This window comes from Emys orbicularis, chromosome 2 (assembly GCF_028017835.1).
Source record: "Emys orbicularis isolate rEmyOrb1 chromosome 2, rEmyOrb1.hap1, whole genome shotgun sequence".
Lineage (NCBI taxonomy): Eukaryota > Metazoa > Chordata > Testudines > Emydidae > Emys > Emys orbicularis.
In genome coordinates, this window is record NC_088684.1 from 245,468,789 (window position 1) to 245,484,190 (window position 15,402).

The 15,402-nt window shown below is 39.4% G+C and overlaps 1 protein-coding gene across 1 annotated transcript in view; it reads left to right on the forward strand.

The window, feature by feature from the left end:
- Nucleotides 1-15,402, forward strand: part of VWDE (von Willebrand factor D and EGF domains) — a 66,588-nt gene that overhangs the window by 38,148 nt on the left and 13,038 nt on the right. Inside the window, exons 12-20 of the mRNA XM_065398452.1 lie at nucleotides 479-1,467; nucleotides 2,478-2,614; nucleotides 7,394-7,549; nucleotides 7,706-7,810; nucleotides 9,156-9,270; nucleotides 11,942-12,192; nucleotides 12,310-12,529; nucleotides 13,849-13,986; nucleotides 14,627-14,803. Of these exons, the coding sequence (XP_065254524.1) occupies nucleotides 479-1,467; nucleotides 2,478-2,614; nucleotides 7,394-7,549; nucleotides 7,706-7,810; nucleotides 9,156-9,270; nucleotides 11,942-12,192; nucleotides 12,310-12,529; nucleotides 13,849-13,986; nucleotides 14,627-14,803 (2,288 nt within the window). The remainder of the gene's footprint in view (nucleotides 1-478; nucleotides 1,468-2,477; nucleotides 2,615-7,393; nucleotides 7,550-7,705; nucleotides 7,811-9,155; nucleotides 9,271-11,941; nucleotides 12,193-12,309; nucleotides 12,530-13,848; nucleotides 13,987-14,626; nucleotides 14,804-15,402) is intronic.

A 15,402-nucleotide genomic window follows, 5' to 3' on the forward strand; every position in this document is an offset into this window, starting at 1 on the left:
GTCAAATATCAATTCCCTGCAGAAAATTCTTCATTTCCAATTCAGCTTTTCCCCTACGTACTTTGAAAACCTGTTTTATTACACAATCTTCCTAGCTTTATAGGTTGATATTTAATCATGGAAAGAAATGATAGAAATTTAATTATCTTATGGCACTAATTATTGATGTGACAAATTAATGCTTGAGGATTAATTGCTATTTAGTATTTGTTAAAAGGCTATTAAACAATATAACCAGCCGTACCACACAAACCAATGCATTTATTCATGCTTTTCAATCATATTGTCAAAATGTATTCTCATGGTTTTGTAATTTCTATAGGTCACTCAAAATTTTGAAAGGCTATATGGTGATATTCAGTATCTACTATAATCTAGGGTCCAGTGGTATAAACAACACTGTGGACTTCTAAAATAAAAGAATTCAACGATATAACAATTTGCAGTATATTCATTTTTCTTTTCCCTTCTTTTATAGAATTTCACCAGGAGACAGTTTGTTTGACAAAACGCCAGGTTCTTTAAGTTCATCCAAGAAAACACCCTTCTGTAGTTGCACAGTTGATGATGCTGGATTATATCAATCGGTGAATAAATTGGATTCTGTTTCTCAAACAGAATCTGCTTCATCTTGCAAAGAAAGTGAAAATGTTAAGTTTCTTTCTTTGATACCAGGACTGGATGTCACTGCTGAGTATTTTAGCTCTGTTGATCTTATCAGGCGCTTAAGCAGACGTGCATCTTCACATGAAAAGGATTCTTCTGCTCTTCTGTCAGGAGAAGACCAGTCTGTTAATCAAACCAAACATCACACACAAACCCTAGCACATACAGCTATAAATTCAAGGGAAGACACTGGAACAGAAAAACAAGGCTCATTGAGCTTGGGAAGTAGAAGAAATAAACAGAAGTATGACAGCCATCTCCACAAAAGACAGCCTGTCAGAAATAGATGGAAGCGCCAGCATTATTATGAATACCTTTCTGTATTTCCATTCCAAAGTCTCAGCCAAATGGACCTGGAAGGGTTTACCTATTTTTTTCCAGAGGACCATATCCCTGACACACACCAAGAATTTTTTCCTTCTTGGCCCACACCTTCTGGCCTCACTGAGTCCAATGCCTTGGCACTATGCAAGCAGACAATAGCTAACTCCAGCATAGGAAGAGCTTGCACTGCTCTTCTTGGCAGGCGGATAGAGGATACAGTAGATATGTGTGTTAAAGATCTGTTGCTAAAGGATGATCTCAGCTGGTCAGAAGCAGGCATGGCCCTGTTAGAGAATGAATGTGAAAAGAGGGTTTTGGAAGAAATAAATTACAACACACAAGGATTTCAGGGGTCAATTGAAGACCTTCTCTTAGCATTAAAATGCCCCAATCTCTGCAGTGGTAATGGACAGTGTGTAGAATGGGGCTGTGCCTGTTTTCAAGGCTTTAGCTCCTATGACTGCAGTGTGTTGTCTGGTAAGTAGAACTATACAGGAATATTTACTCATACAATGTTCTTGGGTTTTGTGCCAGACTGGCTCATTTTATTGCCTTTCTCCCCTGCTTTTGCACACTGACAATCGTTCCCTACAGTGGGCCTACTCATTATCCCACAACTTCATTCCAATAACAGCTATATGTGTTATCTGTCCTGCCTCCTTGTTTCCCAAGGGCAAGCCACAGACTCAGTTTCTGGCATATCAGAATTAAAATGGTGACGACTGTCACTGAATATACAATCTAAACTACTAACTGAGGAGAGAAGCATATTTCACACACAGTCTTCTGTCAAGGAGAGCTGTCACACATATCCATTCCCTATTTTTAACTTCTTTAAGGGCCCTGATCATTAATTGGCAGTAGATTACTTTTTTATTTTGCGGGAGCTGCTTCCCTGACAGCAAACTATTTTAGGAGGGTATCTACATCAAAAAGAAAAGAGTTAGGTTTGGGCTGTAGACTCCTTTCCCCCATCCATTTCCATTTCTACCATTTGTGATGTTAGGGCCTGATTCTCAGTTACACTTTATACTGCCAGAGGAGTGTAAAGGTATGTTACTATAAATGAGAAGCAGACCCAACACATGCCCAGCCACTTCTTAGCAGCATGAAAATTTCCTTGCATACTCAATATCAAAAGTAGAGCTAAATTGGAAACTTCAAATTTATAAAATGTTCCAGTTAATTTCTTTCTTTGGTTGGATCTCTAACTTAGATCTACAAGATGTTGTACTGTATTTGTATATCTCTTTCCCATATCTGCTATATGCCAGATTTCTGTCATTCTAAAATTGTATCTGAATTCTCATTTAAACATTTTAACCAGTCAAAATGAAATGCTGAAGACAGACCAGGCAGGGCAATATTGTTTACTTTTTCTTCTAAGATATGTATAGTTATAGACATATGCATTATGCTTTACATAGTTTAAATGTGTGTTAATCAGTTAATTTGTTGACTTTCACTTACTGATATTTACTTCAAAGATCAGGTTCCAGAAATTACAGAGCTGGAGAATGATGGATTGTGTGATGTTCGACAGTATGACTGTACATCTGTGAGAGCTTTTGGCCAAGGATTCAGGGAGTCACCCAGTCTGAAATGTGAAATTATCAAACTACAGGTTTGTCATTTACACAGTAATACTTATATTTGAACTTTTCAGAGCACTGGGATTAATTTCTAATTTCCTGGGCAGAATAGAGGGCATTTATATTAATACACACAGAGCCCAATCATGCAATGGAAGCTGAGATCAAATATACTCAGCACTTTACAGTGGGCACTCAACTCCTTGCAGGACTGCCATCTCCTCAGTGGTAAGAGAAATAGAAAACATAATAGGAATTTTTAACAGTTGAGAGAGAGATAACAGCAAACAGCAGCCAATTATCAGAAAAGCATGTTGAGAAATATATCTATACAAGGACAGCCCTATGTTGGGGAGTTTCAGTAGTGACCAGGTGGTTGTAAAGAAAAGTCCTTACAGAGACGGATAGAGTCCCGTTATTTGGAGGGCAAGGCAGCTGGCTGAAGGACACCCCTAATTTTTCCAGGTTGGAGCCTGATGCTTGAAATGGCATTTTGAAATATAATGTTTCTGTTATTAAAACAGAGGTGCAATTTTTGCCACACACTGGGGTAAAATACAGCTATTTAATAATACTTTAGGACAGGAAATTAAGAATACTGTAACACATGCTAATGAAATTACAGGAGGAATTTAGGTAGACAGAATGCAGGAATTGCCCAGGACACCTGATTAACTCATAACTATTGGAAAGCCTGAAGTAGTCATGCTGCAATGAAGAGTTGGCCTCTTGATCTTGGACAAGAGACTAAGAAAGCTCCAAAGTAAAATTGCTTTTCACTTATGGGGGTTTTGTTTGGAGTGTATTCAATGGGAAACTTTCCTTTTTGAGACAAGAAACTTTTACTCAACTAGTTCCTGCAGATGCTATGATTATTTTGACAGATTATAGAATGCAGGCTGTAGCTATTTCTTGAGCACAACATGGATCCACTTATCTACATGTTGGTTCAAAATGAGAAAGTCAACAGCAAATTTACACTCCATTAGGTTAAAAGCCCTTCAGATCAAGCTCCCAGTGAGGCAGTTATTGAGAGTTCGCTTATCACAGTTTGAAATGTCTCACTCACCTCATGGCAAGGTTTTCTGTTATAACACTCTCTGTGGTAGCACATTTGGTTCCCAGCTACAAAATCTTTATCGTAAATCACTTTTATTGACACTCCTAGCACTGACTTGAGCTAAGTTAGAAAATGAGCCCCACTGCTAATATTTGTACAGGATCAAACTTCATGGGGAATCTGAGGTATTGTCCTGAGAATGCCAAGTATTGGAATTTTTTTTACTTTCAGGGCTATCTGCCCTGTATAATTACAGTGGTGTAAATCAGGAGTTACCCACTGTTGTCAGGAGAGTCACAACAGTGTAAAAATTGGTCCATTAGAACTGGTCTCTCTCTGGTTTGGTACAGACCTACTTGCTCCCACATCTCCTAGAAGAATCAGTTTAGCAGGCATCTCGTTAATGAAGAAATATTTAGCTAAACCCATGAAAAAATCTTGTTCTTCACTTTCTCACTTCTGGTTAAAGGCCAAATCCATCCTTATTCCCCAAGAGTGTAAATCCTGATAGAGAGCAGGAAGGAAGTGTGTCTGGTGCATGGTGGAAATAAAGCTGGCTGTGGGGAACCTGCATAGGAGTATTCCACACTCCCAGGAGCAGCTAGGTACTGCTCTGTAGGGCAGCAATCTGTGCCATAGCAGGAGATTTTGGGGGCCATGGCAAGTGAGTCTATGATTACACAGATACATTGGGGAAATTTACTGAGCTTTGGTAGGGGGCGAGACAGTTTAGCCCACACAAGCAAAATACAGAGTAAGATTCAGTCTGATTTGCATGAAATTGTACATGCACGTAGATCTGGGAACATACTTTGTCTCAATACCCCTGACATCTGGCTTTGTAATTAAAAAAAAATTAATATGTTTCTGTAGCAAATTCATACCTCAGAATTCCCAAGATTGGTAACAAAAAGACTGCTGTGGAAAATGTCTGCTTCACATTTCAAAGGTTATGAGGGTAAATGCCGTCAAAATTGCACTTTTATTAATAGTTCTATTAGCTTTTATTCCTTCAATGTAATTAGAGATTATCATTCTTGCCACATTCCTTTTAAAAAAGGAAGACAAGAAAGAAAGACAGAATATCTTTATATCAGAACCAAAATAGTTCACATATGGGGAAAAAAAAACAATTAGCAAAATAACTGTCCAATTATATTGGAAAAAGGTTAGCTGTTTAAATAGTCAAGTTAAATTTGACCCATGATGAAATTTCCATCTTTACAGCAAAAGAGATTTTGTGTGAGGTTATTTTTGTGTGTGTCAGACCTACAAATATTTAATATTTTTGTAAAAACTAATTAATTCGGATACACTGTGAACCATCTCTTTCGGTGTGTCTAACTATTTTTTATTAAACTACACCTCTACCCCGATATAATGCGGTCCTCGGGAGCCAAAAAATCTCACCGCCTTATAGGTGAGACCGCATTATATCGGGTTCGGTCCAGTACGGCGTACCTGCAAGAGCCGGTATGCCATGCCGGACTGGACCGGCTTCCCCGGCAGTGATTTAAAGGGCCCGGTGCTCCAGCCGCTGCCGGGAGCCCCAGGCCCTTTAAATCACCACCAGAGCTCCGGCAGTGAGGCTCGGGCGGGGATTTAAAGGGCCCGGGGCTCCCCACAGTGGCCGGAGCCTCTGGCCCTTTAAATCACCGCCCGAGCCCGGCTGCCGGAGCCCCAGGGCAGCCGGGCTCAGGCGGTGATTTAAAGGTCCCAGGGCTCCACACGAATTCAGATATAACGCGGTAAAGCAGCGGGGCTCGGGTGGTGCTTTAAAGGGCCCGGGGCTCCCCGCTGCTTTACCGCGTTATTTCCGAATTTGTGTTATATCGGGTCGCGTTCTATTGGGGTAGACGTGTATGTGATAGGTGCATCTGGTCATACAACTAATGCATCTAGGTATTGTCAAGATGTCCTATAGTGACTCAAGAGTATGAGTACCAATCTCAGGGCAGACGATTAGGAAGCCTGGCACAAACCCCAAATTTGTTGAGCTGTACACTTAGATTTCACCAAAAAATTATCAAGTGCAAACTCCTCAGGTACTATAACAGCCTTAACATGGAATCACAGACAGTCCCCTCGGGTAATCCTCTATCTTGCCACCTCGGTAAGCTTAACTTTATGACAGATGGTCTCTTATACCAAGGATCACAGCAATATTCAGGTTACTCCCAGTCCCAAAGGACCAATCATTTACCCTAGGGAAAACAATGCTTGTAGCCAGTCCTGTAATAAACTATCTAAAGATTTATTATATAGGGAAAGGAACTATGAGAGTTATTTTCAAGTTTAAAGTAGGTAAACATACATACACAAAAGAGTTACAATCTTAAGTTTCCAAAGTAATAGTAGCTTCTAGATAAGCAAGCTCTATATGTACTTTAGGGCTAACCCAGGCTAAGCACTGGGGATCTTTTGCATATGCCTAGTAATCCTTGCCCCCCAGAGTCCAAGCAACATAAAGATACAGTTCCTCTTTGTTAGGGGTTTTTATTCCCTTCCTCCTACTGCTTTGAGTGGCAAACTCAGCTGATGGAAGGAATTCACCTGCAAGCCTCACATTTATGGAGGTGGAGAGAGTAAACAATAAAGTCTTATTTCCTCTTTAATGTTACATTTTTCTAGTCCGTCAGATGTTGATGGGCCTTCCTTGTCAGCCAGAACGTAAACACCTTCTGTTGGAAATCAGCACTTCACACCAGTTAATGTCTCGCTCTCCTGTCTGGTGATTTACACAGTTACAGAGTCTTACAATGCAAATGCTCAAATAATATCTTATAATATGGGATACAGATATTATAAGTGAAATTATAAGCATTCCATAAAGTCTAAATCTTCTTATAATTCTAATACCTCTTTTAGCAATACCAATACACAGGTGAGCCAGACTGGTTCCAGCTATGTATTTGTCATGCAGTGGAAACACGGGGACCTTGGCGTGAGCTGGCACCTGATCTGCCAGCATCACAGTTATGAGTACAATTCTGTATTACTCTCTCACAAAACTCTCCCACTGATATCAAGAACAGTTTTGTCTGACTAAGGACTTCAAGACTAGGCCCCATAGCATTATCATCTCTGTTCCATTATATTGGACTCTAAGGCCAGATCCCTGACTACGGCCAAGGAGCATACACTGTTACTCAGCATAGGGATATACAAAGGTGGCTTTAAACAGCATTTGTGGCTCCTCGAGCCTAGGCCAACTATACAGTGGGTTGGCTCCATGGTGCAGGTTAGAAGATCTTAATGGCTGACAGCCAATAACCCAGAGGGGTTGATATGATAACTAGGACTCAGGAAAGACCCAGTCCCATTCCCTTCACCCCAGCCTTGCCCACATACTGGAAACTGGGAGGAGGGGAGGTTTAGGCATTGCTATCCCACCTCTACACTACTAAAGAAGCTCCCCCGCACAATGAATGATCCTCTCCTGGCCGGCTGCCCCAGCTTTAGATCCATTATCTTCTGGACATGTGGTACCAAATGGCCTCACTGCAGGGATGAATCTGGGCCTTCAGTTCCAAACTAGCATTTCTAATTAGACACACAAGACCTAAGCTGAAATGTGTTCATCAATAAATAATAATACTTAGCACTTCCATAGCACTTCACCTTTCCAAAAGTGTGACTAGCCATAGAAAAACACATGTATTTTAATAGTGTTCAGTACATGTTCTCTGTTATAAACATGTTTTCAGAATGCAGTGATATGAAAAAACAGGCGTTCTGTCCTTTAATATAGTACAGCGACAGTAAATGGCTCCTGGGAGAACCTGTGTTTACGCCGTCTGCCTTCCAAAACACCAGAACTGTTGATTGCCAACTGCCGACTGATGGTCAGCAATCTGATGTCATGGATCAGGTTGACGACAAACCTATTGCAAGGTGGCAAATCAAGGTACCCACAGTCATTTCAAATAGTAATTTTGAGATACAATTATTATTATTAAAATGCAAATTGGTATTTATATGTTGTCATTTGTGAAATAGTACTAGAACCTTTTGCTGGATATCTTGGTATAATTCATTGCATTATTATTGTAACATCTTACAGATTTCTAATGATGGATTCATTTATAGCAACCCTAAAACAATGACATTATTTGATGGAGCTTGTCAAACATGTGAACCACAGGCAAATGGGTTATGTACATTAAAGGTATGTGCTTCATTATTATTTATGCTTATTTTGAATATTTGCATCTTAGTTTGAGCTAGGAAACAAATATAAAGGCCAACTGAGTCCTTGGAAGATGTCTAATACATGTGTTCACATAATAGACTATTATTTGTTAAATACTGCTTGCCTTACTCAGGCAGGGTCAGATTCAGATACCCTTATTCATGGTGAATAATGAATTGTATTTTATTCCACAAATAGTTAATTCAACTATTTGTGAAGCAAGGGACCACATACTATGAATAAAAACGGGCATCAGAATCTGTCCTACAAAAGCACCATTGAAGTTAGTAAGTCTGTTCTTGTGAGCAAATTGGCCCTAAAATAGCTTAATCCATCGTGTCCCTGCAGGAACTACACATGAAACCAACTAGATACATAAACTGCTGTAGACCCATGCATGGAGCTCCCACTGATGCCTCCACAAGGGTGGAGGAAGTGAGGCCATGCACCTCCCTCACTCCAGACCAGCAGCCAGCAGAGAAGTCTTGCAATGAGGGGAGCAAACTGAGCAATCCTGCTTTGCACCAAACCACTGAGGACTACTGTCCACCTGTGCCCCTGAGTTTGCTCTGAGAGGATGTCGCTATGCACCACCAGGCCCTTCTAAGACAAGTAGATAAATACCATATTCTAGCTCTAAAGGTGTACCTGGCATTCATGGTCAACTGCAAAGCAAGGATGAAATTGAATGAAGCACAGGTTTATCTGCTGCAAGCCTCCACCATCCAAGCTATGAGGGCTGGGAGGGGACATTCAGATAATCAATACAATGAATTTATTAAAATTCATTTTTTCCTTCTGTGACATTACTTTAGTATTTCCCACTTCAGCAAAATAATACATTACCTTGTGACATCACAAAGTCCAGGGACCAAATTTATCCCTGGTGCAATTGTTCATTTCACTGACATTACACCAGGGATAAATTTGGTCCTAGAAGTCTTAAGGCTGTGCATGCAATGCACGATGTCAGTGTTGTCATAGAATGATGCATTTTGGGATATCTTCAAAGAATCAGGACGTTATCAGGGGAAAGTGCAAGAAGTGTCAACAGTATTATAAATCAGATGTCCAGGTTGTAACAATAGGGATTTTTCATGCACAAAATTTACAAGAACAGATTTAGAGATTGGGATGAGGCAGCTTTGAAAATGTTGCCCTCAAATTCATTCCCAAACAAAAATGAATACTTTATTCAATTAAATTGTTAAGTTAGAGTAGATTGTCTTTCTCTGACATTTTAAAGTACATAAAGATTTATTGTTTGAGAAACAAGAGAAAATCATAAACATTAATCAGTTACATTGACATTTCTGTTAAGGAGAAAACATGCAACATAGATGGCCTCTGTTATGGGGATGGAGATACAAATCCTACCAGCCCATGCTTACTCTGCAGACCTGACATCTCAAAGTTAACTTGGTCAATTACTGAAAGTAAGTTCAAATTTGTTCTGGAGCCTCTCACAGGAATTAGGCTAAAACCTAATAAAGTGGTGGTGTTTCAAAATTGTTTTGATGCAAGCAAAATATTGATTATGACTTCTGTTAAACTGTGCATGTGAAATGGACGCTATGACCCTGATTCAAAGCCCATTGAAGTCAGGGGAAAGACTCTATTGACTTCAGTGGGCTTTGGATCAGGCTCTTAGTGCACAAACTTGGACATGTGAGCACATGACCAGATTGGTACATGTGCACAGCTCTGGTGACCTGGTAAATTTGCAGTAAGTGGAGGCGAGTGCCTATTTTCACACACACAACTTAATGAAAATCAGCCAATTATTTGATAATGTATTCTCACCATTCTCTGTGCATTTTGTTCTGCCTGGTATGATCTTGGGGACAGCTACCTGTTAAATGTTTTACACACTTCACCTATTGTACCATGTACACTGACAACAATATAGAAATCGATTTAATGATTACATGTTAAAAGAATAGTCATTGGTTGTGTTCAGATACAATTAAAAGAAAAAATAATTAGGAGAAAACTAAATTCATAGTGACTTAATATACATTTATACAAACTGAGTCCCACACTGCTGCTGAAGAGGGCTGGGAGCTCATGAAGCCTCGGTGCCCTTATCCACTCAATGGACTGCTGTAGAACCTATCTCCTTTCTCTCTCTCTCTCTCTCTCCCTTTCTCCCACCCCACCATGTGCATGGAGCATGAAGGCTACTGCAGCCCTGGATAGGGTGACCAGATGTCCCGATTTTATAGGGACAGTCCTGATATTTGGGGCTTTTTCTCATATAGGCACCTATTACCCCCCGCCCCCTGTCCCGATTTTTCACACTTGCTATCTGGTCACCCTAGCCCTGGAGCTTTAGTAATCCCCCTAGAGCTGCTTGTGGGGGAGGGGGCAGAGAAGAGGAACCAGATTAAATGAGGAGCCCACTGACAGTATACCAGAAATTAGCTGGTGAATAGGTGAGGAGTTGGAGCTAAGCCCTCTCTATCTTCTGACAGTCTCAGTGAGGAATTCTTTGGTACCAACAGACCCATTCCTGACAACTGGTGTCTCTGTTTATGTGCAGTGATCTAGTTCAGACCCCTCACTTTCACTGACTCCCTCGCTGCCACTTAGCCAGTGAGAACCTGCCTCTCCCACTGGAAAGTCAAGGTTGGCACTAGATTCCTGATGTCACTCTCCCATGCCCCCCACTTCTTAGCATATGTGCAACATGCCTCAGCTGGCACATGACCAGAATTCATCACCGAATTTGGTCCGCTGGTTGGCTCATTAGCTTCCCCGGCCTGGGCCGGGTACTGACGGGGAGTGCGACGTGAACACTGATCCATGCCTTCCTACCCCCCACTGCAATAGATGAGTAGGAGGTAGAGTCAGTGACTCATGGGATGGGATTTGGTGGTAGCAGGGCAGCTCTACAGCTGCTGCTATGGGTGGCCTTGCCCCATGGGATTCACTTAGTTCTTTGTGTGCTGAGGGCCCAGCTAGGCTATGGATCTCAGTCAAGACTGCATACCTGCTAGACTTACTATATACTCTAATTTTGCATCTTGCATTCTGACAATAGAACATTCTGTTTTGAGATCTACTAAAGAACAGCACTATATAAGAACTGGGTATTAATATTGTTTTGCAGAAATTTCAAATTAACAAAATAACTATTCTGAGCAGTTCTGTGTAATTTATCTAATGTGATTGTGGAAAGAATAATTTAGATAAGGCCCCGGTTTTCTGCTGGGCCTCAAATAGTCGAATATTGCTGTGCCTTAGTAGATTTTATGGATACAGTTGTGTCCACAAACATTTGTACCTTCAACTTTGTAAGCATAAATGATAGTAAATGAAATTCTAACTACCTGATATATGTCTTCAGACAGGTTGTTGGATGGATAACTATCTTTTACATGCAGGGTCCCATCACTATGGTATTTGATCACCGACTATTTTCACATGAAATTCACTGTGGACATGAAATCCATTTTTGTGCCCATTCACACAGCTATCTGCAGGCTCAAAATTGCAATCACATAAATAGAGTTCACTTCTGAAAATGTAGTTCTAAATGTGTATGTTTTTAAACAGAATCTCATAGTTAAAGAGCATCATCTTCAAGTTAAGCCATATTCAGCAAGCAGTCTGCATGCAGAACTCCCACTGATGTTAGTGGATCTGGATCTTAGTGGCAGAGTTTTTCATTCAAATTGCTCAAGAGGTGACATTGCTCTTGTCCTATAAGAGCTTCCTCAAGGAAAATGTAAACCATTTCTGGGCTTTATGGGGTCTGATACTTTCATTTACAAAATGTAATTCAAGTGCAGATTTATGCTCATATTTATAGAGAATCAAAGTATATGTCCAGATGGTTGAAGAGGTTTGGGGCTCTTTGTATATACAGATAAAATAAGCTTTCTGCAATATTTTTCTATATAATAAATAATTTGTTTATAAGCTTTGTTAAAGTTATGATAACAGGGCCTTTTTTCTGTGCCATTTAAGTACCATTAAAGTTAAGAAGAATTAATTGCATTCATCAAAGTCAGAATAGACTTTTTAGAAGAAAATTATCCCTTTTCATATTTATAAATATGTTTTAACTGTTGTTTAAAAGAGAAAATGTCTACTTTGTTGCAGACAATGAGCCTCCTGTGCTTCAAACTTTGCAAGGCACACTACAGACATTTTATGGGGAAAAATTTGTGTACCAGTTTATGGCATCAGATCCAGAAGGCTCTGCCATCCTTTTTATGTTGGACTCTGGTCCTGAAGGTGCCAGCCTTTCCCCTTCTGGACTCCTTATATGGAAAGCTGTGGCAAAGAGTTCACAGAAATTGACATTTTCTTTGACAGATGATTGCAATGCTGAGACTAAAGTAATAATAGAGGTAATGAATATTACAATCAAACAACCCACACTAATTCCTAACCTATAAGATACCTAATGACAAAACTAATTGCTAGTTCATAAGCAGTAATCTGTTTTTATTGGGCTTGTCTTGTAGGTCAATGTGAAATCGTGTGATTGTTTAAATGGTGGGTCATGTGTGACAAATATACATTTCCCATCTGGAAGTGGAAAATACCTGTGTGTCTGTCTGCCTGGTTTTGAAGGTGACCTCTGTCAAGTGAATTTTGATTATTGTAAATCTAATCCCTGTGGTATTGGCGGATGTGTTGATGGGATAAACAGCTACTACTGTGAATGCACACCTGGGCTGCAGGGTAAATGATTATTTTTCTTTTTTTAACAGATAAATGACATTTTCTAATTGTTTTTTACTTGTTTTTAGTTTACTTGTATAGATTGAAATTAATTTGTTGTGATAATATGAAGAAGTATTATACTCTTGTGATATAATACCACTTACTATATTATATTCAGCGACTTTAATATTTTTCTTGCATCTGTGTGCATAATCTTGGTCATATGACACTATTCTATCAGAAAAACTATTAAGCTGTGAGTCTCGCCCCAGCTGACTCAATCTGTAAACCCAAATCATAATGCTTCTGACTGTAATAACTTGTTCACTGGCCACTCCAGACTGAAGAGGCTGACCTAATAAAGCTGATATATATTGGGTTTAAATTTTCTTCTGTGAATCAGTTGCTGTGATATTTGAAAGAAACAAAAGCATTCTGCCAAATTCTTCTCTCATTTACACCTGCACCAGTCCACTGAAGTCAGTGGAACAGCATGTGTATAACTGAGGGCACAGTTTGACCCCAAACAAATACAGTTACTTGCTGAGCGTAAGTAGGTATAGGAAATCAAAGGATTTAGGGGAAGATCTTGCAACCTAAGTAGAAGTCCCGGAGTCAGTGGAACAACTGCATTTCCACTGTGCAAAGGAGCAGGATGCAGGGATTCCATGCAGGAGGTCTGTATACTCTGCAGCTTGTGGGGCACAGCGCGGGCATCCCTGTGCTTCAGCATGGAGGAATGGTTTATAAGTTTGGCAGTGGATCCCCCAAGTCAGACCTGTGGATCCATCCAGAAATCACCATCCAGTTCTATCTCCCTTTAAAAAGGATGTGCAGAACATGCACTTGTTTATCTGTGCTCATATTTTTTATTCATTTCAAACACAACACAGGTAATCCTTTTTATGTTATTAATGATAAGAATGATGAGTCACTCTGACTATATTATAACAAGTGATTTATATTGTGGCTGATAATGTCTACTAAGAGCAAATGATCTCATACTTTCTTCCCCAATTCAGCATTGCTGTTAAGCACATAAATAGTGGGTTTGACTTCATTGGGACCATAGACACGCTTAAAGCTAAGCACATTCTTAAGTGCTTTGCTGAATTGTAGTCCACAAAACCCTCCCTCTATGCATATTCTACAATAAGGAAAATATTCACTATTTAATGGAAATATGGTTTAACGGCAGACCTGCAGAATTTGTGCAGTTTGTACTTATATATGTGGAACTTGTTTTCTATTTCACTGCCCACGTAAATTCCACTTTATTTAAATGTACAGCCAAAGTTAAGTAAAGTGATACTCTAAATGTCTGTATTTCAATTTAGGTAGAGATTGCCAAGAAGATATTGATGAATGTGCATCCAAGCCTTGCTTCCCTGGAGTATTTTGCTTCAATACTTTTGGTTCCTATTATTGTGGTCCATGCCCAAAAGGTCTACATGGAGATGGGAAGATATGCCATGGTAAAATAACCTTTCCCTGTAATACTGTAATCACCTTACATTAGGAGTCTTTGGTCTGTTGCATATTTCAAACAATAACATATTAGAGAGCTGACAGATATCTTGTATACTTTTCATCAAAATGTATCTTTGCTAAGTCAGATATTAGGTTTATAATTCCCCTACTGTTATGTGACAGTAGACAGCGAGACCAGATACACAGCTGGTGAAAATCGGAGTAGCTCTGTTTAATTCATTGGAACGACACCAGTTTTCACCAGCCCATTTATCTAGGAAATGCTTCTTCAGATGTTTAGAAATAGGAATTGTAAATATTTTGCAGATATTTAATATTATAGAACTAGGATACTTCCCATTAACATGCAGTGTTTGGTTACCATGTGCATTTATTGACCAAATATCCTAATTATTTTTTAAGAAATCTAATTACATTTATTCAAATCAAACAAATGACTTCCCAAGGTGCCTGCAAGATTATGTAATATTGCAACTACTGAATAATTCAGGTTTTGGTATGGTTATGTACTTTTTCAAAAACTATGGAGAACCCTTTTCCCCCCACCCCGTTCATCTGACCTTTCAGAATCTTGAGGTATTTTATTTTACTAGCATTTTAACTCTGCTATTGTTTTATATGCAGTTGAAACAAAATTGACAAGTGATGTTCCCTCACATCTTTTGGCTCCGGAAAGCTTTGAAGATGTTTATGATGAAAGAGAGGATGACACTGAAGAAATGGGAAGGAATGAGGGTGAAGATTACATTTTTCATGAAGAAAATGAAATTGCTGATGCACATACTGATGAGAATGTATCTGGCAAGTAAAGCTACCAGTCAATTTTATGTTATTCACATGAATTTTTAAGATTAAAAGGAAACAGAATATATGCATTACTTGGGCTGCATTCTTATTCCTGATCTAAAATGTCAATATCAAAACATCACTTAAGATAGCAAAATCACCTGATTGGTACTGTAATGAGGGATAGTGTACATGTTGTATTTTGTCTGTGTGCCTGCCTAGTGCTATAAAATAGATAAAATGCGAATAGGGAGGGGACATCTGTTGTGTGAAACAGACAGTGGTTTATGGCATTATACTGAGTGCCATTTTAATTCTTAAACTAAATACATGGGTGAGGAGTATTGCAAATGAACTCTAAATTCTAACCTCCAGAACTCCTTTAACTTTTATACCTGGCATTTCAACTCTGTGCCTTGTCAAGCTACATTCTCAGGAAATTTCCTTTCCACATCTTTTCCCATTAATCTTCTAAAATGTTAGTGGGGGAAGAGATATGCTCCCTTTCTGGTGTAACCAAAACCAGATAATTCTTCCTCAACTGCAAATAGCTTGTTTTTCAGCCACAGGAGATATAATAATTACCTTAGCATGCTATTGCCGGAAAATTTCCC